The 24,141-nt window shown below is 55.8% G+C and overlaps 2 protein-coding genes across 9 annotated transcripts in view; both read right to left on the reverse strand.

The window, feature by feature from the left end:
• Positions 1-24,141, reverse strand: part of RNF185 (ring finger protein 185) — a 192,424-nt gene that overhangs the window by 87,568 nt on the left and 80,715 nt on the right. The window lies entirely within an intron of this gene.
• On the reverse strand, positions 20-23,127 carry SMTN (smoothelin). 8 transcript variants are annotated; one of them, XM_066370475.1, is made up of 21 exons: positions 22,947-23,124; positions 21,173-21,303; positions 16,445-16,593; positions 15,959-16,052; positions 15,788-15,866; positions 15,602-15,699; positions 14,364-14,684; positions 14,203-14,275; positions 13,536-13,607; positions 12,936-13,457; positions 12,583-12,755; positions 8,696-8,848; positions 8,534-8,609; positions 6,903-7,067; positions 6,744-6,806; positions 6,462-6,528; positions 5,419-5,592; positions 5,097-5,214; positions 4,451-4,602; positions 3,335-3,499; positions 185-322 (listed from the first exon to the last, which is right to left on the reverse strand). In XM_066370475.1, the coding sequence occupies exons 2-20, from the start codon at positions 21,221-21,223 to the stop codon at positions 3,355-3,357; spliced, it is 2,745 nt and encodes a 914-aa protein (XP_066226572.1). In that variant the 5' UTR covers positions 21,224-21,303; positions 22,947-23,124; the 3' UTR covers positions 185-322; positions 3,335-3,354. The 8 variants fall into 8 exon arrangements, with proteins under 8 accessions (XP_066226574.1, XP_066226571.1, XP_066226579.1 ...); XM_066370476.1 differs by lacking the exon at positions 185-322 and adding an exon at positions 329-513 and having other exon boundaries at positions 22,947-23,125; XM_066370477.1 differs by lacking the exon at positions 3,335-3,499 and having other exon boundaries at positions 20-322; positions 13,536-13,601; positions 22,947-23,125.

Consider the following 24,141-nt stretch of genomic DNA (forward strand, 5'->3'; position numbering starts at 1 on the left):
GTAGAGCCGAATCAGAGTAATTGAAAACCAATAATTTATCAAAACGCTGCTTGTGTATGCGAGGGAGGGTGTCGCGACAGACAAGGTAGCGGTGGGCAGGCACACAGGGGTGGGGGAAGTGCCTGGATGGTGGGGGCAGCTAGCCGCGGGCAGGCCGTGCGGGCTGGGAGGCTAGACGTTCTTGCCTCGCAGGCGCAGCTCGTGGCGCCGCAGGTGGTTGTAGAGCGACTGCACATAGGTGAAGACGCACTTGGGGTCGGGCTTCTTGCCCATGATCATCATGTCCTCCACCTCCACCAGGGGCACGCAGTCCACCAGCATTCTGCGGGGAGGGGATACAGGGGTGGTTGTCAGCGCCGGTCCTGCCTCTTGCGGCAACCCGCTACTCCGAGGTCTTTTCACTGCCAAAGCCTGCTGGTCTTCCATATATATTCCATACTCTCCGTCTTCAGCTGAAGAGAGGTGGGGAGCCTTCCAGGAAAGCAGGAGGCCCCAAACTCCACCCACCCAAGGCTGGGGGCATTTTCGTGGGGAGCAAGGCCAGGCAGGTGGAGGTGAAGGTGGAGAGGAAGAGGAGAGCTGTGGTTCATTCCAGTCAGGGCAGGGTACTGGTTTCTACTGCTATCTCTGGGAGAGGACCTGACTTTAGATCCCGCCTGCTTCTCTTTGGAGGGCCAGCTGCTCACCCTCAATGGCACACTCCAGCTGACATAAGCCTCTCAGTTGGGTCATTGCACCCAAGGGGTCTTACCGCTAGCAAATCTTTTCCCTAAAGCCATGTTTACACTGGGGATCCCGGCTCAGGGCTCCAGCTGCCCCAGTGACACTCTGGGCCTGATTATTTGCCAGCTTTCTAGCCTGGTTCTTCCTGCAGAGAACTTCCCTCACCCCTACAAACACTGTCCTTGACTCAAGGGACAAACTTACTGTGTGAGATAGCCAGGGAGGTGTGTGGGTGGATAGGGGGAAGGGGCAGTTATTACTCTTTTGGGGTAGAGCAGGGAAGGCAAATGAGGGTCCCAGTCAATACAAAAGACCATCTACATCGTGGGACCACCCTTTCATCCCTACCCCAGAGCACTAGATGCACTTTACTGATAGGGAAACTGAGTCACAGAGCAGTAGAGTCAATTGTTTCAAGCCCCATGGCTTATTACGTAGGCTGGGCCGGATGGGGCCCAGGCCCCCAGCCCTGGGTGTTGGTACCTCTCTGGAGCCACCTCCTCCCTACTACAGGAGTCCTTTCCCCACTCTGGGATGAGTGGGCTGCAGTGACTCAACAAATGACAGCCCCAAACCTCTAAAGCTGGAGTTTGCTCCCTTGTTCCATCTTCCCTCCTCTCCCAGAGCAAGACCTCTTCTGCGTTTCTCCTTCCTATCTGCCATGCCTGGCATATAGTTAGCACTTGTCAATGTTTTTAAGTGAGTTTCCTTTGGCAGGGAAGACTTAAGGACAGGAATTGCTCCTGTTCCCAAGCAGCCCAAGGGCCCAGGATTACCTCTCATCTTATGTCTTCAAGGTCAAACCTGGGACTATGGTAGGGCTGAGGCCTGCTCCTAGCTCTCTGAACTTCTTCAGAGAAGAAGCCTGGGAAGAAGGAGACCTCTGTTGCAGTCCAGGCTCTATCCCTAACCAGCGGTGGATGCTACCTAAAACCCTGCCCTGTGCTGTGACTCAATTTTGGCATCTTTGTAGCAACAGTATAATCATCCTATGTCTTGAAGTCTTGAAAGCACTTAGGAAAAGTGAGGAGTTCGTGACTCCATTGCTGATGTGCTATGTGCCCTTGGGGTTGGCCCTGCCCCAGAGTGGGCTTGTTTTCCCAGCTGTACTATGGCGGAGGCAGCCTCTTTCTGCATCTTCTCCCCGTTCCCTGGGGTTATCTCCCCAGGGATCCCAGCCTCCCTCCCCCAATGTGGAACTCCCTCCCACCCCTGGTGTCTTCCCTAGAGACCTTATAAAGCCATTGTTTACACTGGGGCTCACGCCTCAGGGCTCCAGCTGCTCCAGTGACAGGCCAAACACCAGGGGATTCGAGAAACAGTACGGCTGAGTCACACTTTCCAAACTGGATCAGGGCCTGCCTGGGCCCCTCTCCATTCAGGCCAGCCTGCTGGGCAGCAGCTCCTAAGTCCATATATGACCTGGAGACAGCACCAAGCCCATCCTTCCCTCACCTGCACAACTTCTCTGGGTATATGTGTGCACATGTGGGCTGCCCCAACAATGGCTCCAGACCCCAAAGGGCATCTGAGTGCACTTCTAGCTCTGTCCCTGACTCACATTACTTTGGTCAATCCCCTTGCTCCCTCTGGGTCTCTGTCTTTTCTTCTCTCTAAAAATGGTAGGAAAAGTGATGTGGCAAGGTAAATAGCCACCTAGTGAGGGGGAGGGGGGTCAGGAGTTCCAGTTTCTGGCCCAGCTCTGATCTAACCCCTTGGGACACTCTGAGCTCACCTCTCTCCTTCTCTAAGCTTGTCTGGAATGGGCAGTTAGCTTAGGATCTGAATTCTTTACTGTGGCCCTGAGGTGAGGTGACTAGAGAAGAAATGCCACAGCTGGTCTGGGGTTCAGAATTCCAACCAGAAACATCTTCTTGTTAAACTGGCTCTGCTCCTGAGCTCCCCAGCATGGAGCATGGCATCACCAACTCCCCAGTACCCGAACTGGACACCTGGGAGGCTTCCATCACCTCCTCTGCCTTCCGAACTGGAGCCATTAGAAAGCCTGTTCTTCTACTTCTTATAAAGCTTCTCCAGCTATCTAGTCCACCCCCTTGTTCCCCATTCTTCATTCAAGGATTGTTCTAGAAGGCTAACCATCCCACATATATCCTTCCTCTCTTTGGAAAACTTTTATGACTGTTGTCCTCAGGAGGAAGTTCAAACTCCTGACTATGGATGTCACGTCCTCATCACACTCAGCCTAAACTTCCTTCCCTTCGTGGAGGTGCCATACTCTCAATCTCTTGTGCCCAGTCCTGGGTATAGGCTCATCCCTCTGTCTAGGACTCCCTTTCTCTCTAGCCTGAACTTTGTCCTTCAGATGACAGCTTAGTTTGCATTATTTCAGATAGCAGTCCTAGAACTGCAGGCTGGGTCAGGCACCTCCCCTGTGGTCACTCCTGGGCTTCCTCCATCTCAGGTTCACCTGGGTCATCACTGCCCATTTAGGAGAATGGCTTTGCCAGAAGACAAGCAAGGCCATGTCTGGCTCCTTCTGGCTCTTCTCAGGGTCCCCTCTGCTTCCACCACCCACCTCCCAGACCTCTCTCTGTGCACTGCTGAGCAGATTCCGGCGTGTGGGGCAGACGGGCAAGGAGTCGTTTCTCACCGTGGGGCCTCGAGCAGGGGTTAGGACTTTTTGGTTTTTACCAGCCCCTTCTGGACCAGACAGCGGTAGAACTCCTGGATGTACGTGTACACGCACTTCCAGTCAGGCTCTCGAAGCCGCACCATGTCCTCTGTGTCCAGGAGCTGCGGGCAGTCCGCATGGGTCCTGGGGAGGGTAGGGGGCCGGGAAGGGGCAGGGAAGCGGGGCCCAGGTGGGGAAGAAGGGGAAGAGGTAGAGAAGAGAGAAGGGAGAACAGAGAGACACACGCACATACACACACAGAGACATGAGTTCAGTTACGTTCTCAGTGCTGCAGTCTGCCAGCCTCCCGCATGCCCCCTCCCCATCGTGGACGTGCCGCTCTACCCATTACTAATGGTGTGCGATGCAGACAGGGGTGGGGGGCCAGACCAGTCACAGGTGCAGAGAACTCTTGGGGCAAGCGGGAACGCGGGGTGGGGGGCAATGGCGTTGGCGCCCAGGTTGGAAAGGAGGGCTGTGCCCCAGGGAGGGGGGTGAGTGAGGCGTGAGAGGAGGTGGAGGGAGAAAGAAGAGGAAGGTATCTGGGGGGGAACCAAAAGAGAAAGGCACAGAAGAAAGATAGATGGAAGAGGGTGCTGAGGGTGAGGTGAGCAGACAGGGCAATGATTCCAAAGTGGAGGGCTTGCTGATTTCCTATATAAGCCTCTGGCAACACCTATATAGGCTGGGCGGGCACGGTGCCCGGGCCAGGAGCCTCCTTTTGGAATCTCCAGCCGGGATCCCGTGGGAGCAGGAAGCTCTGGTGATAGTGGGAGGAGAGCAGGACAGAGAAAGGAAGAGAGGGAGAAGGGGGCAGAGGAAGGATGGAGGGGTTATGGACAGGGCCACCTGGTGGGCCTTGGCCTGGGCTGGTAGGCGGGCCTGTGGTTCCTTCGTTCCGGTGGGCACCTGGCACACTCAGCATCAGGTGGGCGGGATGGAGGAGGACAGGGGCTTTCTGGGGAAGGGGGTCTTAGCCACTGTCTGACAGTGCAGCTGGCCAGCTTCAGGGGGCCTCAGGACAGCTGGGCCTGGCCCAGATGCCCAGCCCCAGACGCCCAGCCAACACCAGCAGGGCTGGGGCCCAACACTTACTCAGCAGATGAGAAGGCCACCTCAAAGTTCTGGCGCCGGTTCTGTGGGCTAAGCTGCCCATAGTCAAAGGCCTCGGGGAAGAAGTTGTGCACTAGGGCACAGAATGCCATCCCATCACTCCAACTCGAGGAGAAGTTCTGGATGTCCACGTGCTAGGGGTGGTGGGAGGACTGGTCAACTTCCCCATGCCTTCTAACCCCCAGCATTTTGGAATTACAGACCTAAGGCTACTGGGCGCAGAGAGACCCTGTAGCTTGTCCAAGGCTGCACAGCAGGTTAGTAGGAACATGAACCGTCTCCAACTTTGTCAACTCCCATGTCTGCTACTTATAGGAATAGTGCAACTAAGAGGCCCAGCACCACCCAGCACAGGCCCTGTCCCCATCACTCCTTCCCTTACTTATAGAAATTTACCCAGTGTCTCCTTAGAGCAATAAGGAGGGGACTGCAAGGGTAGATTCCACTTATTCTGGAATCTAGGGCATATTATGTGTCCTCTTTGAGCCTAATTCCATTTGAGGGCTTCCCATTTTCCCTGCCAAACATAGTGGCTGGGAAGGGTACAGATCAGTGAGAAAGAGTTCTGCCAAGAGAGAGGTGCTGAGCTGCAGTCTTGGGGAAGGGACTAATGGTGGACTGGCCTCACCTCGTAGCCACGCGTCTTAGCTCGGCACCAGTCCAGCAACATCTGCTTGATGCTGTTAGCGTTGGGGACCCCAAAGCTGGTAGAGCGCTGCACTGCTGTGCGGGGTCCGCCAGGGCTGCTGTAGGGGTATTATCAGGAGCTGGGTCATGAGACTATAGGGGACACTGCTGTCAGTCCATCCAGTGAGCCTCATCTCCACTTCCTTGACTTTCAGGCGCATCCCACCAGTTTTAGCAGGGCCTTTTCTGTTTAGGGCCCCGCCCATCACTGCCTATACCCCACCCCATGTGGTCCACCCCCAACCCAGCTCCCTGTAGCTCACCCCACAGCGCCCTCCTTTTCCAGCTTCTCAATCATGGCCTTGCGTGCCTGGGAGGCTGAGGTCTTGGGTAGGCTCTGTGCCTTCATAAGCTCTTTCTTCTTCTCCGCCTGGCGTTTCTCCAGCGCTGCAAGGCTGCCAGCTCGTGGGCTGGTCTCGTCCTCGCGGTCAAAGATACTGGGAGATGGGGAGGTAACTATTAGGGTGCTCCCAAGCCTCAAACCTCACTTGCCAAGGGAGGGGTCTTGTCATGCTCCATACCCTACACTCTTGTGGTATCTTCTCTGGCAATGCTAGCCAGCAAGGGAGGCTTCCTCACTACACCCATTTTACAGAGGAGTACACTGAAGCTCAAACAAAAAGAAGACTGGAGCCAAGCTCTTTTCAACAGACATAGCCCCTGGGGAGTTCTCTAAGAAGGCTCATCGTATTGTCAAGTTATAGGTGAGTTCAGAGTTTCAACACTATCAACCAATAATGATCGGCGTAACAGTATGGTAAAAATAATAATAGCTCATGTTTATTGAACCTTTCCTATATGCCATTTAAAAACTCACAAGAGGAGAGAGGGACCCTTATCATTCACACTAAAGATGAGGAGACTGAGGACCCTGTTCTCAGATTTCAGAGGGCATGGGAGCAGCGCAGGAACTTGGTAACTCAAGTCTCTCTGATTTAAAGTCCCTGGACCTCTTTCATTCCCAGCCTGAATTCTGATTCTGACCCTGCCTTCTGTTAGCCCTGGCATGTCTGTAACATAGAGGGGTGTACCCCAGCCTCATAGATCTAAGGCGTAAAGGTGCTCTGTGACATGGGATGTGGTCTGTGGACACTGGGAAGTGGCAGTGTCACCAGGCAGATAGTATGACAGCTAGGCCTCCCAAAGGGTTCGTTGCTATTGTTGCCACTCAGAGCTGTGTGACCTGGAGCAAAATCTCTGGCTCCTCCATGGTGCAGTTGAGGGTTAGGTCAGATTATAAGGTGAGTAGGAGTAGCTGCCCCTCCCTGGCTGTATGCCTATCACTTCCTAGCACCTGGGTGCTCACCTGCCCATCTTTTTGGATGATGATGAGGAGAAGGTCTTAGTTTGTACCATTGTGCTGCCACCACCATCTGCAAAAAAGGGAAAAGAAGCAGGGTGAGGCCTGGGTTAGACATTAGGAGATGGGGTGGGGGTATGGGGAGAAGTGGTGGTAGCCACAGGCAGAGAAGAAAAAGTGACAACTGGACAGAGAAACACACAGACGAAAGTATGGAGAGAGAGTTCGAGGAAGAGCCTGAGGAGGCGGGCAGGCAGGAAGGCACAGGACGTCGCTGGGCAGCCTTACTCTCCGAGCGCCTAATGAAACTCGATTCCACTGTGGTGGTACGGGCTGTCCGTGTGCCATCATCTAGAAGGGCGAGGATGAGAAAGATGTGAGAGGCATAGGGACCGCTGGGGTAAACGTGCTCCCACCCTGAGCCATGAGCCCTGTCTGGCCCCTTACTGGAGTGGACGAGCCGTTCAGTCTTGGTGACAGTGCTGATAGCTGAGCCATCGGCTGCCCGCTGGCTGTGCCGTGTGGTGGTTTCAGTGGCCATGTTGCCACGGCTCTCCCCTGGCCGGGCCCGTGCCTCTTGCAGCCGCCGTTCTCGTTCCTTGTCCCGCTGGTCTGGGTGGGGGATGCCCCATGCATGCCCAGAAGGGCCACCCATCACCCACACAGCACATATGCACAGGCACACGGGGCACACAAGATGGGGCGGAGGGCAGTTTGTTAGAAATACTGAAGACACGGTACAAGGAGTGGCTGGGAGTCAGGGAATAGCCATAACTTGGCAGGGAGTGGGGATGTGTGGTGATGAACTCCAGAAGAAACAGGGGATATGGAATAGCTGAACTCAAAGAGGGGGTATTTGGATCCAAAAGGGGAGAATTTATGGCACTGAGTAGCTGAGTCTTGAGAGAGTATCTAGACTAGGGAGAGAGTAGCAGAGTTCAGGGAAGGAGAAACTTGGTGAGGGCACTAGTTGAGTGGGCCTTCAAATGGGCCTTAGCTAGGAGAAGAGTGCTAGAGGAGGAAACATCTAGATCCAGGGAGGGAGAAACCAGAGATACCTGAGAAGCAGTTTGATCCAGGGAAAGAGTAGTTAGGAGAGAAGGTGGTAAAGGGGGTAAATGGGCCTAAAGAAGAAGTGGGTGGGCCCTGGCCGGTTGGCTCAGTGGTAGAGCGTCGGCCTGGCGTGCAGGAGTCCCAGGCTCGATTCCCAGCCAGGGCACACAGGAGAAGCGCCCATCTGCTTCTCCACCCCTCCCCCTTTCCTTCCTCTCTGTCTCTCTCTTCCACTCCCGCAGCTGAGGCTCCATTGGAGCAAAGTTGGCCCGGGTGCTGAGGATGGCTCTATGGTCTCTGCCTCAGGCGCTAGAATGGCTGCGGTTGCAACAGAGCAACGCCCCAGATGGGCAGAGCATCGCCCCCTGGTGGGCATGCCGGGTGGATCCCGGTCGGGGCGCATGCGGGAGTCTGTCTGACTGCGTCCCTGTTTCCAACTTCAGAAAAATACAAAAAAAAAAAAAAAAAAAAAAGAAGTGGGTGAATGAACAAAGAGGTTGGGTGGCCATTAGTGGACCCTGAGGGAAGCAGCTAGATTCAGAGAGGGAGAAATTGAGAGTATCTGGAGAAGAAAATGAATTTAGAATCTGAGGGGAAGAATAGCTGGGTTCATGGAGGAAGTAGCCCTTCCCAGGCAAGGGAAAGCTGGGTGGGGGTGGAGACTAAAGTGGTCATCAATGAACTTCAAGGAAAAAAAAGTATCTGGGAGAAGGAGAATCTGGATTCAGGGAAGGAGTGGTTGACAGGACTTGGAGAAGCAATTGGATCCAAGGTGGAGTAGCTGGGAAAGAGAGTAACTGGGTCTAGGAAGAAGAGAAGCTGCTTGGGGACAGTAACTGTGGTGGCCAGGGCGAGAAGCAGCTAGGGAAGGGAACAGTAGGGGGAAGGAGGCAAGGGAACAGCTAGATCTACAGAAGCTGAACAGGGCAGTTACTGAGCTAGTGTGTCTGTGAATGGACCCCAGAGTGAAGGGAACACCTAGGGAATGGAGCAGTTCGATCTAGGTGGGGCAACTGGCAATCTACCTCTTTTCTTTTGTCGGAGCTCACGTAGTGCAGCCCGAATGAGTTTCCGCTCCTGGAAGTCTGTAGTCTGATCCAGCTGCAGATAGAGCCCCAGTCATTGCCCACCTGGTGCCTTCTGGTCCCTGCCCCTGCCAACCCCCAGCCCACCAGATCTGGCTTTACCATCTTGTCCAGGATGCTCTCATCCTCGATGGCCATCAGCTCCTCATTACTCAGTGGGCTCCGCCTCTCTGGTGCTTTGTCTACCCGGGTCTGCTCAGCGCCATTGGCCACTTCCACAGCTGCAGAGGGGGGCTCTGCTGGCTCTGGTTCCATCTGTGGAGTGGGGAGAGGGCATGGACTTTAAGAGATGTCTAGATGAAACCTACACGTTGCCTATGGACAGGGCTCCAGGCACAACCTTGGAAATAACCACCAGCCCGCCAGACTGCCTGCCCAAGGATGGCCATGCTGGTGTCAGGCTCAGGGAAGAGGCACTGAGAGCCCTGTTGTAGAGTTCCCCATGTACCCAGGATTGTGTTAATACAATTAACAGCGGCAATAATGGTGATTGCCATTCAGTAGTAAGCACTGTATAAGCCCTGGGGATTTTACTGTCACTATTTTTTTTTTAATTTGGATTTTATTTTCCTTTCCTTTTATTTATTTTTTACAGGGACAGAGAGAGAGAGTCAGAGAGAGAGATAGATAGAGACAGACAGACAGGAACGGAGTGAGATGAGAAGCATCAATCATCAGTTTTTCGTTGCGACACCAGCTTAGTTCATTGATTGCTTTCTCATATGTGCCTTGACCGTGGGCCTTCAGCAGACCGAGTAACCCCTTTCTTGAGCCAGTGACCTTGGGCTCAAGCTGGTGAGCTTTGCTCAAACCAGATGAGCCTGCGCTCAAGCTGGCAACCTCGGGGTCTTGAACCTGGGCCCTCCGCATCCCAGTACGACGTTCTGTCCTCTGCGCCACTGCCTGGTCAGGCTACTGTCACTATTTAACAGAAGGGACACTGAGGTTCAGGGAAGCTGCATGACTTGCCCACAGTCTTCCTATGAGTGCAATGCAGCCCGGGATCTCAGCTAAAGGTAGCTTAACTCCTGAACCTGAGTCCTTCCTACTGCTTCATTCCTAGCACCCTCCCAGGCAGGCTGTGCTCTGTCCTGTCAGTTCCCAAGGCCTGGGTCCTCCTGGGCTAGGGCCCAGGCAGCACCTTTCTCCCGCCCCACACACACATCAAGAAGGCTGGACCAGGGCCCATAGGCTTCTGATCAGGTGTCTGACTGGGAGGGCCCAGAGCCAAATACTCTCTGAAGCTCATTTCTATTCCCCGTCACCTACTGGGAACCACCCTCTAAGGGGCCTCCAGCCCCAACATAGGGCATCCCAGCCCTTGCAGACTGTCTCAGGCCTAATTATCCCAACCCCTCCCCTCCTGGCAAGGCCTCTTTGTCTGCTGTAAGGGTAAGGAGAGCTGAGGTGGCAGCTGCTTCAGGGAGGCTCAATCTGGCTGGGGTAGGGGGTGGGGGTGGACCTAGGTGCTGGGCTGTGGCCAGAGGCTGCTAGGGCAGCCACCACGCGTGCCTCAGGGCCAGGAGCCCGATACCCTCTCACCTCAGTCTTGGAGCACGAGTGCCTCTGTCCCTTGTACAGATAGGTAAACTGAAGCTCAGAGATGGTGGTGTACCTAAGGTCACTTAGCAGAGGCAGAGCCTGTCTCAGAACCACCCCCTCCCCTCAGCCCATTGGGACTTACGAGACTGCTGCTATGGGCAGGGGCAGAGGAGCGGCGGCGGGTGCTGAAGGCAGGTGGGTGGGCCACGGGGGTCCCAGCATCCTCAGACGCCTGGAAGAGGGCCTCGGGGTCTGTGGCAACCAGGAGCAGCTCACTGGGCTCCAGCTCAGGCTCAAGGTCAGGCACAAGTGGGACCCCGAGCCGCAGGCTCAGCACTTCCACCTGCCTGCCCAGTGCATCCAGCCGCCGGCTCAGTGCTGCTGTCTCTGCCCGCAGCTCTTCAGTTGCCCGGGCCACTGGCTCCACAGTTGAGGCAGCTGCCTCGGCTGCCTGGGTCACTGCTACCCGTCCTGCCTCAGCCACTGCCCGCAGCTCCTCCAGTGCCTGGCCCAATCGTTCCTCAAGGGCTGCAGTCAGCTCAGACCCAGGCCCTGGTACCCCCGGCATGGTGCTGGCAGAAGCTCTATGTTGGGGTGACGATGAGGACAGTAGTAGGGACTGCTGCCTCTGGCTGGTAGTGTCAGAGTCTTTGCAGCTGGTCTGAGGGCGAAGGCAAGGGCAGTGGGCCTGCCCCGCCCCTGCTGGCCTCCCAGCCCGCCACCCGCCAGCTGGTGATGCAGCCCAAATAGAAACCTATTCTGAGCTCCCTGTGGAGGGGGCAGTGGGGGAAGGGCAGCCAGGCCAAGCAGCTGGACCGCTAGGTTTGGCCCTGGCCCTACAGAGATCAGACCTGAAGCATAGCAAGACTGCCTGGGTTTGGAAGGATTACTGAGGCCAAGGCCCAATACCCCATGGGTGGGGAGACCGAGGCAAGGAGCAAGAAATGTGCCTGCCTGGGCCACATTGTGTGTATTAGCTGAGGAGCCAGTCTGCCAGACTCCAGAGCTTGCACTCCTTTGCCCTCATGCCATACTGTTTTAGAAAGCCTTGAACAGGCACCTGACCAGGCAGTGGCACAGTGGATAGAGCATCGGACTGGAATGCGGAGGACCCAGGTTCGAGACCCCGAGGTCACCAGCTTGAGCGCGGGCTCATCTGGTTTGAGCAGAGACCTCACCAGCTTGAACCCAAGGTCGCTGGCTCGAGCAAGGGGTTACTTAGTCTGCTGAAGGCCCGCAGTCAAGGCACAAATGAGAAAGCAATCAATGAACAACTAAGGTGTCACAACTAAAAACTAATGATTGATGCTTCTCATCTCTCCGTTCCTGTCTGTCTGTCCCTATCTATCCCTCTCTCTGACTCTCTCTCTGTCTCTGTTAAAAAAAAAAAAAAAAAGCCTTGAACAGGTAGGGGAAACAGAGGCAGGATGTTGAGCAACCTGTTATAACAAGTGTCTTGTTTCTGAGATAAATGTCCTCGAATCCAACCACAAACTGTGAGCAAGTAGGCACATGATCTTTTTCCCTTTGTTTCTAGATGGGGAAACTGAGGCTAGTGGGTGGTATCAGACCCAGGGCTCACTGTGGAACTTCCCACCCACTCCTAGGCCCTCAGGCACTCCTTCCTCACTCCCTTGGCAGAGAGCAGTTAGGTCCTGCTCTGTGGGGGGAAGGGTGATTTCTTGCCCCCACCCTCTCCCTGTCACCTCTGAGAAGGCCAAAAGTTGGCTCTAGCCATCTCACCTCAGCCAAAGTCCCATTCAGTCCCTGGTGCAGCACAGAGGGCATTACCTGGGCAGCCGGGCGGCCCACTGGGGATTCCTTCACCAGTTGAGCTCCCAGCCAGCTGATCCCGGGCTCGGGAATGAATAATGGAAGGGTGCAATGTATTCAGTTCCAGTGGCACCTGCTAGGTTGCTGCCTCACCTGACTGGTGCCCCCCCTGCCCATCTGTCCCCCATCAATGCTTCTGCCCAGCAACCCCCCTCCCGAAGTGTTGATGCAGATGCTAATCGCTAATCTCCAATCTTCTAAGGGCCAGGCTGATCTTGGATAAGCAGATGATCAGCTCTGCACCTCATGGCTGAGGTCCAGGTGGGATAGGAGCAGAGGCACTGGGACTGCCACAGGAAGAGCCTTTACCACCCTCCCGGAGCCTCAATTTTCCCATCTGTTTATTAGGAACGAACCAACAAATTTTGGAGGAAGGATCAGAGATCAGCATGTGGGAAACTTAAGGCCAATACAGAGTAAGTTTCTGACATGTATAGTGGATGGTAGGCTAGGGTCTGGCCTTAGCTGTGCCACCAATTGGGCAGCCACCTTCTCTCTGTGGACCTCAGTTTCCCCATGTGTGCAGTGGGAGAGAAATGGAGCAGAGGAACCCTGCCAATCCTGAAGCAGTCTCTCTGAGGTGGATGGTGATGGTGGGGTGAGGAAGGGCTCACCTTAATGCTGTAGCCTCCTCGGCCACCAGGGGTGGCATGGCTGAAGCTGGTGACATGAGTGACACTCCCCAGCCGGGCTGGTGTCCCTGGGCCACTGATATGGGTGATGGTACTCTTTCCTCCACTGCTGGTGCTGACAAGGGTGGGGGGTGCCCGAAGACCCAATGTCAGTTCTGGAAGGGGAGAGAGGCTACTGTCAACATCAGGTGGGGTGAGGACAATGCCAGCTAAGGTTGATGCCCCCTTGCTCCCAGAACACCCTTTGGAGACACCCTGAGCCCTGGCCTCAGCACCTGTCCTATGTGCAGAGGTGGCAGCTGCAGACACTCATCTCCATCAGTGGGGAGGCCTACCTGCCCTCTGGTTGCCTGTGGGCAGCAGCACCCGGCCTGTGGGGGCCTGGCCACGGCCATCCTTGATCTCGATGGTGAATGTCGTCTTCATACTGGCCCCTGGCTCAGCAGTGCCGACAGCCACAGGCAGCAGGGCACTGGGCTCCTCTGAGCAGGCCACAGCCCCCCCTGCTCCATTTTCAAGGGGCCTGGCAGCCAAGCCCCGCCCCCCTGGGCCCTCCTCCTGGGGACAGCTCTGAAGCTGGGCCAGGGGCCTGGCTGTTCCTCGCTGCTCCTTGCTGAACCGGGAGGAGGTATCATTGGGGCTCCGTAAGGAGGAGCTGCTGGAGGAGGAGGCAGGGGTGGCGCTGACGTGGGAGGGGCCCAGAAGCCTTGCAGGGGTAGAGGGACCTAGTGCTGCCTGAGGTGAGCCATCCTGGAACCCAGCAGCCATAGGAGAATCAGATGTGAACTTGCGCACACGGTCACGTACAGAACCAGCCCGCTGGAACGGGGAAGGTCTGCTGGCAAGAGGAGTGGGTTCTAGAAGGAACAAGAAGGCTATCAGTGGCTGGTGGGACAAGGACTGCCTAAAGCCTGGGGTAGTGGAACAGGCAGTACCTTGGTTCTGGGCTGGCTGGCGGGGAGTGAGCACAGACAGGGAGCGTTGGCAGGGACGGGGTCCAACTAGGTCTGGTGGTATCAGGAGGCAGTAGCAGCCATGTGGGGGAAGATAAAGAGTGGATGGGGGTCTACCTCTCATAGTCTTCTCCTCTAACCTTCCTCAGCCTCCCAACTCCTTCCTGTACCCTCACCTCCCCAGCCCATCCTATACCTTCCATAGCTTTCAGCCAACCCACTCAGTTTCTTCTCTCTTACAGGCCCCTCCTTCCCCTCATGCACTGACCCTAGGATGACTTGGCCACTCCTGGGGGCCGGGGCTTGGTTTGGGCTGGAGGAAGGGTGCCCAGATCCTCCCTGCCGATGGGGGTGGAGGACACCCTTCCTGGCCTGCACTGCCCAGGGCTCCAGCTGGGAGATGGGCGCACTCCCTTATTGGGGAAAAGAATGTGTCTCAGGCCCATTGCCTTTCAAGGCTGCAGGGAGGCCTCTGGCCATGGGTGGGAGGGGGCAGGGACACCTCAGGGACAGTGGGAGGAGTCAGGGATTGCCAGGACCTGAGGTGGTTGGTGCTGTCTAGGCACAAAAGCCCATTTCCCAGGCAGGGAAAGAGAGGACAGGGGAGGGGAAGGTAGATGCCTGTAGCTACCCTTGCTGGGACCCTCACCTGCTCTTTTTGTGTTGGGGGGGCCTTTGGTGGGGCCTTGGGCAGCAGGGGGCTCTGTGGGGCCAGGCAGAAGCTGCAAGGGAAACACGGCATGGGTAGGACCTGACTCCTAGACCAAGGAGCTCACCTACCTGGCATTCCTCCCCATTATCCAGACTCACTTCGTTGACCTCCTGTTCCTCAGTGCTGTGGGGGGCTGGAGTCTCCTGGGGCTCAGGGCTGGTGGCCCGGGGTGGGCTGGGGGGTGGCTTGGGGCTGCTCAGAGCCTTGGCAGCAGGGCACTGGGCCTTTGCAGGCTCCGGTGGAGGCTCAGGAGAGGCAGTGGTGGGTGATCTGTCAGGTGAGGCAGGTGAACTGGATGTGTTTCCAGGTGGGATCTGCAGCAGGAGTGTCACAGTGGTCACATCCCGACTAATGACTTCGGGGGCTGAGGTTGGCTCTGGGACCTCTGCTTGTTGCTCCTGTTCCTCTGGCTCTGGCACCTGTGGAGGCCCCACAGGATGTGGCCAACGCTCCCCAGGCCGGCAGGTGCTCAGGGCAGGGCATGCAAAGCAGAGGAGCTGGGCATGGCTTTCTTTAGGCACACCTGCATAAGCATGAGCACTGGCATGCCATGAGCAGTCTCTAAGCCTCACTTCCCAGTGTCTTGGCACTGCCTACTCAAGGGCAATTCAGAGAAGACAAGATCCTAATGCCTGGGGTGGGGGATAGCAGGAGATTGGCTAGGGACTCCCAGACTTAAAAGATCCCTAAAGCGGAGGACCCTGAACACTGGCATCCCTTGGTTAATCAGGGGGCAGGGTAGGTGTCTTGCCAGGAACCCAGCGGCCTCTGCTGGCCACTTAGGGTTTCTGCATGGCCTGACCTCTCACCCACACTCGAGGGAGAACAAAGTCCTATCTGTGAACAGTGCTCCACGAGTCAGTGTGGGCCTGAAAGGTGGGCCCTATAAGCCAAGGTAAGGCTGTGGGCTGTCTGGAGAAGAGGCGGCTGCAGGATAGGTTTTAGCTGGGGAGGTACCAGGGTCAGACTTGCATTTCAGGGAGATCTACCTGTCTGATGACTAGAGGCTAGATGGCAGGCATTGGAATGGAAGGTAGTTGTGGAGGTAGGAGGGCCAGCAGGGAGGTCAGCAAGGGTGGCAATGGGAGACAGACGGGAACCTGGGAGCAGTGTAGACAGGCTGGCTTTGAGAGGAAGGCCTGGGTATAGACAACTATGGAATGGGGGACATATGGCCTGGGAGAGTGGGCAGAGGCCTGAGATAGACTCTGAGTGTCCTCCGAACACTGGGGGCCCCTTCAAGTACCAGTCTAGCAAAGACACAGGTACTTTGGGCTGCTGGTATCCATGGATATAGGAGACACTGGGCCATCCTCCCACCTTGTCCATCTCTTACCTTACACGGTTCCAGCCTGTGTGCTGCCCGCCCCTTGCTGTCCTCTCTTGAGCCACTGTTGGAATGCCCACTGCACAACCTCCCTGCTAAGGTGGCAGCTGAAAGAGATGAGAAAAGTGTCAAGTGAGTGGCTGGGTGGTGCTATGAGCAGCATAGGCAGGGGTAGGGCCAGGATAGGACACGTACCCTCAATCTCCTGGGCCCGTACTCTGCGAATGGCGGCCCGGATCAGCTTGCGTTCCTCGTACTCACCAGCACCTCGCAGCTGTGGGTGAGAGGCAGGCCACAGGTATTGGGCTGTGGAATCTGGGTCTTCACTTGCCCTGCCCCCATCCCCTGCCCTGGCCTGGGCCTCACCAGCGCTGTCAGCTCCTCCACATCACTCATGGATTCCAGCCGCCCCGCCAGCTGCGCCAGAGCAGCCTGCTGCTTGGCCTCCCGCTGCTGAGAGCTGCAGGGACATCATGCCTATAACCCCCACTGCCATGGCCAAGTCATGGAGGATGTGAGCTGAGGGCAGGGGCCAGGACAAGGTACCCAGAACCTTGGCAGAGGGACATGTAGCTGTGAACACCTTTTGGCTACATGCTGCCCATGGATGTAAGCACTAATATCACACACTCAGACATGCTGTCCACATGGGCGTCGCCAGGACACCAAGACTGGCATGTGTCATCCATGCCCACAAACATCCCTGTGTATTCCAAATGTGAGTCTGTACTGCCACTTGCACACTCAGGAAGCAGACACACCTGTGTTTGTTGTGCCTGCCTGCATAACATGAGATGAGCCTTGGCACCTACTCCCCCCACCTGCATCTCCACGTTCCACACACACACTCACTGCAGCCAGTTCTCCTTGTTGTCTTGCCGCTCAGCGCGGAAGCGTTTGGATGCCAGGGCCTCCTCCTCTCGTTCTAGCTCCTGCCTCTGCAACTCCCGGATGGCTGAGCGGATGCGCCGCCGCTCTGCCAGATCCACTGTGACCTCCAACTGTAGGGTAGGTGGGGACGAAGGGCAGGTCATTTTGGCTGCCAGGAGCGGAGGGCGGGCATCAACTGCCTATGGCTCAGCCTGTGGCACAATGAGTGATTTGTCTTCATGCACTCTGCCCCAAGCCTGTCACGTGTCTGTCCACCCACTCACCCACCCAGCATCTCATGGGGAGACAGCTCACACAGCCTGGGCTTCTGGACAGCCCACCGTGGTTCAGAGTGGTCAGCCAGCAACTGCCCACTTGTACCAGGTGCCAAGCCAGGCACTCCTTTGACTCCTGCCTTCATCAAATCCCTGAGAGCCAAGGAATCATGGGAGGAGGAAGAGAGAGGCCATCTTATGGGTCCCTAATAGTACCTGGATTTGGGCAGCTGGAGTCTACTCTGTGAGCAAGAGAGACAACTATGGTCTAGTCCCAAAGTACCACAGGCCTGCTGGAGGGTGGCAGCCTTACCGACATTGGACAGATGGGAAAACTGAGGCAGGGGCAGGTGCTTAGCAGTCCTAGCTCCCCTCCTGGTTAAGGGCTATTGTTTTCCTTGCACTAGTCCAGGCCCAGTGACCACTGAAGGGGTGTAGAGGTTAGGGTCCAGAGTGGGAGGGCCAATTCCCCAGAAAGATAAGATGGTTGCACTAGGGTTCACACAGGGTGAATATGCAGGACAGGTGCTCCCACAGGCTTTTAGCCCTCAGTCCCTGGAAAATTGGGGGTAACTGGTCTAATCAGGTCTAGGAAAGGGCACCTTCTCTAGGTGGAATCAGCCTATCTTGTTGCCTCCCCCAAACCTCTACCCCCCACTGTGCCACTGTGGCTCTTAGGAGAGAAAACTGTCCCAGGGCCCCCACCCCCAGGAAGATAATGGCAGAGATAAGCCTCCAGTATGGGTTTGAGCCAGATGGGAGCAAGTATAGTCAAGGTGATTTCCTCCACCCTCATCCCCCCCCACCAATCACTTAAGGGTAGGGCCAGGAACCCCCTACAACTCTTCCTTTTCAGCCTCTTCCTTGATCATTCCTTCCTGCTCCATTGGGAAGCCACATAGGGGGTGGGGTATAAGTTTCAGCACAGAGTGTGGGTTGGCTCAACTGAGCTGTGAGCTCACTTGTCCCAATCTAAAGAGAGTAGGGAGGGCCCTGGAGACAGAGTCACTTTCCAGGTCCCTTCAGGCTCCACATTCTTGAGAATCTATGGAGGTTCAGGCCAGAATCCCCAGCTAGGTCTAGCCCCAGTCTAGTCCTGGTTAGGTGTCTTGGCTTTTACATTTACCAGATGGGATAGTGGCTCTCACTTCAGGGCAGTGGGTGAGGTTGAGGACAGTAACTTGGGTTCCACCCACCTCAACACCTGCCATATAGCTTTGGCTGTAGTAAGCATTACCCCCCTGCTTGGTTCCAGCCACTTTGGAGGAGGGAAAAGCGAGGACAAATGAGTACAAGATATAGAGGCGTTGGTAACATTTATTGAGAATCTATCTGTATGCCAGATCCTATGCTGAGCCCCTCACTTGTCCTAACCTCACAGAAACCCTGGCACTTTATTACTCCCATTTGACAGATAAGAAAACTGAGGCCCAGGGAAGAGAAGTGATTTGCTTATGGTCAAATGACTTGAGCCAGGATTTGAATTCAAGTCTCTCTGACTCCAGGGTCTGTGCTGGGCTGTTAGCGCTGTTGCTGGGGTCTGTCAGTACAGTGGGTAACTTGAGGACCTTGGTACTGCGTTGGGGTCCCCTTCTAAACTGGACTAGAGATACAGATAAAGGGCCTGGGGGGGGGGGCTAATATAGCAGAAGGAGAGCGAATGTGGCTCACCCTCCCACTCCTTGCCTTGCTTCAGGTCCAGAGATGACAGCTGGTCCAGCCCTCCCTATGCAGAGGTAAAGAGGCTTAGATGCAGTTACTAGCCCTTTGTCTGCTGTGTCACCCACCCTTCCCAATGCCCTGGACTCCAGAGATGGGGTCATTGTCCCTGAAAAAAAGCCTGATGTGGTAACTTAGTGCAACATGAGGGAGCCTCAGTGTCCCCGTCTGGAAAATGGGAACCTTTTTCGATTCCCCCCAAAGTATATAGGGTAGAGCTGGGGGATGGAAAACCTCATTCCACTGGTCAACCCACGAACATGACCCTTCCCTTGGGCCTGAGGGCAAAGATCCGCCCACAGTGTCCCTGCTGTGTCCTGCATTCAGGGCCCTCTCGGCCCCACCACTTGTGTGGAGGGGGCTGTGGAAGGGAGGGAAGGAAGTACAAAGCACCATTGTCCACCAGAGGGGAAGGGGAAAAGGATGGGGCGGTTTCGGAAACTGCCCAGTGAAATTCCCCTGGGAGGAAAGAGGGCGCTTCCTTCTGGAAGGGGGCGTGGGGTGGCCTCGGGTACTTTCTGCTCTCGCTGCCGGGGGCACCTGACAGATCCTGGCGTCTCTCTGGGCCTCAGTCTCCCCACCAGCATGACAGGGAAGCCTTCCGAGGCTTTTGCTCAGTCCTAGCTCCGCCAGTAATGGACGGGGAATTGGCTGGCAGTGGAGCGAGGTCTCGCCAGGGGGCGCTGGAAGCCCGCGGGCTCCAGAACTCCGCCCGCGTCTCTTCCCCTTCACCCCGCCCACTCCAGAGCCCCGCACTAGGCGCCGAGGTGGGAGCCCGACGGGGAGCCACCCCTCCACTGCTGGTTTTAACAGCACCAACTACAAAGAGGAAACCGAAGTTTACAGAACTGAAGCAGCTTCCCCAGGTCACCCAGCTAGTTAGTGAATGTCGGGGTTCGAACTCGAATCGGGAGTGAGGTGGAGAGGCACGCGGCGAGCGTGTCCCTAGTTGCCCCCAACCCACGTAGCCCCGCCGGCTCCTCAGGAATGCTCGGGAGCCGGGGCCGGAAGCGGCTACTCGGGTCCCTCATCGGCCGACGCCGGGGCGGGGGCCAGCTTTCCCTTATAAGGCCCGGCCCCACGGGGAGGAGCCTGGCTCCGGGCGACCCCGTTCGTGCCACGAGGCCGGTCGAGGCCCGGCCGGCGCGCGGGGCGGGACCCTCGAAGTGTCAGGACGAAGTAATGGCGGGCGCTCGGGGGCGGGGGAGAAAAGTCCCAGAGTGGGAAAGACTTCGGGCAGCTTCTTGGGCCCGAGGCGAGGGGCGGGATCTCGCTAGTCCTTTTCCTGGGCGGGGGACAGTGGTGGGCCGGCTGCAGCACCGCTGCGGCTACTCTGGAACTCTTCTCCAGCGACAGAATTCCGCACGGTGCTAGCGGGTGGCGGCTGGAGAACCCCCAAGCCTCAGAGGGATGCGCGAAGACCTGGCTTCCTCTCTGGACCGCTCAGCCATTACTACCTCCATTAGAATTCCAACTTCCTGAATGGAGGTCGAACTGACCTTTGGAAACCCAACCCACCCCTCTGGGCTGCACACCGAAGGCTGTGGTAGTAGTCAACTCCCAGAGTCTAAGGTGCTGGTCTCAGGACACACAGTCCTAGTGCCTTGGTAAATCACGGCAGCGGCTGGGTACTGCCCAGTGGCTGGGCTGGACTGGGTAACTCCAGTCCCTGATTCCAGAGGAATGTTAAGAGAGTGAGGTGGGTCGCTTGCCTTTTCCTAGGGAAGGTAAATCTTTAATTACCTCCTCAGACAAGGATCAGGGGTCAGGGGGGGTGGGGCCCTGGTCCTTCATCCAGTTCAGCTGCTCCCTGCCCTGGCTGGTGGGCACATGCCTGTCCTGAAATGTTGCCCCACAGCCTCTTTGTGCATGGTGGGGGAGAAGGCCCGGTGTAAGGGCACTCAGGAAGAAGCTTAGCGAAAGGGAATAGATTGGGCTCATCCTTCTACCTCAAGATCTGGGCTCATGCCTCATTCCATCTCCATGCCAACTCTAATACCTACATATTAAATTTACACATATCCCCCCTTTACCTATAACATAGGTGACTACCCATTTTATAGGTAAAGAAACGGAGGCTCAGAGTGGAAAAATGACGGACTAGTAGTCACAGAGCTCATTAAGGCTCTTTCAGCCTTGACTTATTCAGGACTCTTGATTCTCCATGGCCCCCTTTGGGGCTTGTTTGGATCCTGCCTGGCACACCTCTTCCTAGCTGGATGCCTTTGGGCAGGTGATTTCACTTCTCTGAGGAAGTGTCCTTTTGGCTCTCAGAACTCCTGTGACCATTTTGTGAGATGGTGTGCCCAGCACCTAGCCTGCCCTTGCTGTGTCCTGGCATTATTAATCATTGCTGCTACTATAATCATTGGGCCAACCTCCAGGGGTGGGCACTGCCCAAGCTGTTGCTTGGGAAAAGCACTTCCAGCCTCCCCACACCCTTGGATGCATATGGATGAGTCCTGAGCAGTTACTGTTTAAACAGGTGGTAGCAGTGGGGGGCTGGGAGGAATCAGGCCTCAGCACCTGGCATGGACAGGCATATGCCACTGGTGCCTCTGCATCAACCATGTGGAACAGGCCTAGCCCTATTCCTGAGACCTTCTCCTTTCCCCTCCCCCATTACTTCATCTTGTCAGCTGAGAGGTAGCCTGGAAGGCCCTCCTCTATGGCCTGGCTTGCCTGTCCTCTCACTGAGGACAAGGGGACCACTTACCAGCTTCCGCAGGGCTCCCTCATCCAGCCCAGCTAAGGCTTCGTCCGCCATCTTGTTGGCCCTTAGCTCTGTTCTTCCCCTCCTGGTGAGATCCTCAGTGCCCAAGGCACCTAACACCAGCTCAAGGAACTCTGCAGGGGAAAGACATAAGTCAGGCCTGCTGGAGGCTTTTCTAAAGCCTCAGTTTTGCCCTCTTACCCATGATCATTCATTGCTGTCCCATCCTTGCTACCTATGATGGCTCCTGGCTGGGAGTTGCCCTCTGCCCTAGGGAAGTATGTTGGAAAACTTAATAAACCAAGAGTCCCTGGTTCCAGCCCAGCCAACTCAACTGCTAATCTGCTATACAGCCTAAGCTGGACCCTCACCCTGTCTAAGGATCAAACAGGGAGGCTAGGGACCTGGATTGAGAAGCTGGGCACAAGCAAGGCTCACCTAAGTTGTGATCACCACCAGAGGGTGACCGCTAGACTCCACAGTTTCCTGCCCCACCCACCCCCAGGGCCTGCCCAGCTCTACCCACCCCCCAAAAGCTCAGCCTTTGGACACTGGCTGAGCCCATATCTAAGTCCTTACTGCTACTGCCACTCTTATTCCCCTAGGTGACTTAAGCCTGTGAGGTAACACCCTGTCTTCCAATTCTTGAGGACAGCCCTCTGTACACATCCCTCTCCACTCCTCCCCTTGCTGCCTTGACCTCATTTAGCAAGGTGTCCAGGTACCCAGCTCTTTTTGCCAATTCACACACTTAGAAATCAGTTTCCCAGCCAGAAGGGCCTTCAGAAAATGACCCATCCAACCTCTGGTTTTAGGCAAACTGAGAATTGAGAGGACCAGGGATTTGTCACAGGGGGAAGGAGCATCCCAAAGACCCAGAAGGTAGGGATGGATTCAATAAAAATCTTGGCTACGTCCGGCTTCTGAAACCCCTTTCCAAAGTACTTTTTGCCCCATCATTACTCATCAAAATAGCCCCCTAAATCCTGGCACAGCCTCCCAATTAAGCTCTTCCCTTCCTCCTGCAGCCCTATTGTCTTTCTGGAATTCAAGACCCCATAGCCTGAAATACCCATCATAGGTGTTTAGTGACTGAAATGGCCCCAGGATTCCCCCCTCCTGTTGATTCATCCTTCAGTCAATTCTTCCCTCTCCCCAGAACAGTCACTTTGTTGAGTCACCCAATCGGGTGAATGGGTCTAGGGTAGGGGGCTGGTCCTAATCCACACATTTGGTTTCATTGGACCCTGCCTGTTCAAGTTCCTGCTTGCTTTTCTCATCCCGGTAGGCTTGGACAGATGTCAACCTCCAACCTCCTTTTGTTGGATCCTTGCTTCTTATCTACCTACTTTGGAGTAACCCTTCCAAGACTGTCACCAATCACTAGATTTAGGTTCTGTAGACATTTTGAGTTCCTCCATGTCTTCTGTAGCGTAGGGGTCTCTAATCTGTATTCTAGGACCTCTTGGGGACTGTAGGAAATCTCTTTCCTCAGGTGTTCCCACTGCTGTCCCTCTCCAGTCCTGTGGCACTCTGTCACACAGCCTTGGGTCCCTTGCGATTGTGGCAGATCTCAGAGGAATGTAGGAACTTCCCTGGGGTGTCTACCTTCACAGGCTAACGCCCGTGGAGGTTGTGGAGTCTCCTGGTCTTAGAACCTTATCCCATGGTTTAGAATCCCCGCGGATGGGTGGGGACTCCCAGGTCTGGGAGTCCCAGAACCTCTCTGCCCAGATGTCCGGATTCCAATCCCGGACCCGAAGGCCCACACACCCACCTCTCAGTCAGGCTCGCCAGTCGCGCGCGGGCTCAGGTTAGATCGCTTGGGATCCGACAGATGGACTAGGAACGGTCAGGCGGAAGGCGCCACGATTGGGATCCCAGACCCGCACAGCAACCGTCCTAGGGATTGTAGAAGCACCGCCTGTCCAGCCGCGCCAGCAGCCCGGCCGGCTCCGCCTCGCTGTGCTGCGCCAGCCAACCCTCGGGAGGGTACCGCCCACCTTCGTGCCCCATTGGGGAAATTCAATTTGACGGCCACACCCCACGCGGGCCTGGGTTGTAGCGGGTTGTAGTCGTGGGACCACTGCCGCGGTGGCGTAGGCTGGTCGGGTGGGTGTCGGTAGGAGGACGCAGTTTTACGCCCAAGTCCAGGAGGACATCCAAAGCTGGGGTAAGTGGTTCGGGATCGTCCGAGTCGCGGAGCTTTCAGGGCAGCCTTCCTCTTTGTTCGTGAAACCATGCCTCCTCCCTGGACTCCGCCCCCTTCTCGCGTCGGTCGGTGGCAAGGTTTGGCCGCCGCTCCCAGGCTGCTCTCAGCACACCTAGTCGGAACCACCTCAGAGTTGAGACTGCGTGACCCGCAGCATCTTCACTCTATGTTGGATCAACTCAGGCACCACCTCAGATGGAGCAGGATCCCTTTCTCAGTCGACACATCGTTGCACAGACATTGCCCTCATCTGCCATGCTTCTCCCTTCTGAGCCCCTTAGGGACTGCCTGTAGGAGTGCTGGAGTCCTAAATAGGAATACGGAGTCCAGGCTCTCATTAAATAAGTGGAAGAAATTGAGGCCCAGAGAGAGCCAACACGCCTGAGACAACACAAAGAATCATCCGAGAGACCCAAAGAGCTCAGACCCACTGGGGAAAGCCACTTTGTTTCCCTCGCTGGAGGTTCTGGAGCCTCCCACAGGTCTCCATGGAGACCAAAGGGAGTTGGAGCCTGGGAGGTGTGGGTCTGGAGTCCTGTCTGTCAAATAAAAACAATAATAATAACAAAAAGCAAAAAAACAACCAAACAACCCCCCCCAACAATATTATCAATTAATTTATTTTGGACTAGCAAGGTACCAGGCATATACTGTATTTCCCCAAGTACAAGACGATCCCATGTATAAGAAGCACCTTAATTTGGGGGCCCAATTACATAATTTTATTGAACTCAAGTTTTATTCATCATAAAATTCATAC

The sequence above is a fragment of the Saccopteryx leptura genome, chromosome 2 (assembly GCF_036850995.1).
Source record: "Saccopteryx leptura isolate mSacLep1 chromosome 2, mSacLep1_pri_phased_curated, whole genome shotgun sequence".
In the NCBI taxonomy this organism is placed as follows: domain Eukaryota; kingdom Metazoa; phylum Chordata; class Mammalia; order Chiroptera; family Emballonuridae; genus Saccopteryx; species Saccopteryx leptura.

Bases quoted from the DNA above. Each gene is read 5' to 3' on its own strand.
- SMTN (XM_066370482.1), bottom strand. From the start codon at position 21,223: ATGGCGGACGAAGCCTTAGCTGGGCTGGATGAGGGAGCCCTGCGGAAG. The intron at 16,053-16,444 runs GTGAGTGTGTGT...ATGTCCCTGCAG, and splicing joins AACAAGGAGAACTGGCTGCA to CTCTCAGCAGCGGGAGGCCA. The intron at 323-4,450 runs GTAAGTGTTGGG...CCCTCCCCGCAG, and splicing joins GTGGCCTTCTCATCTGCTGA to AATGCTGGTGGACTGCGTGC.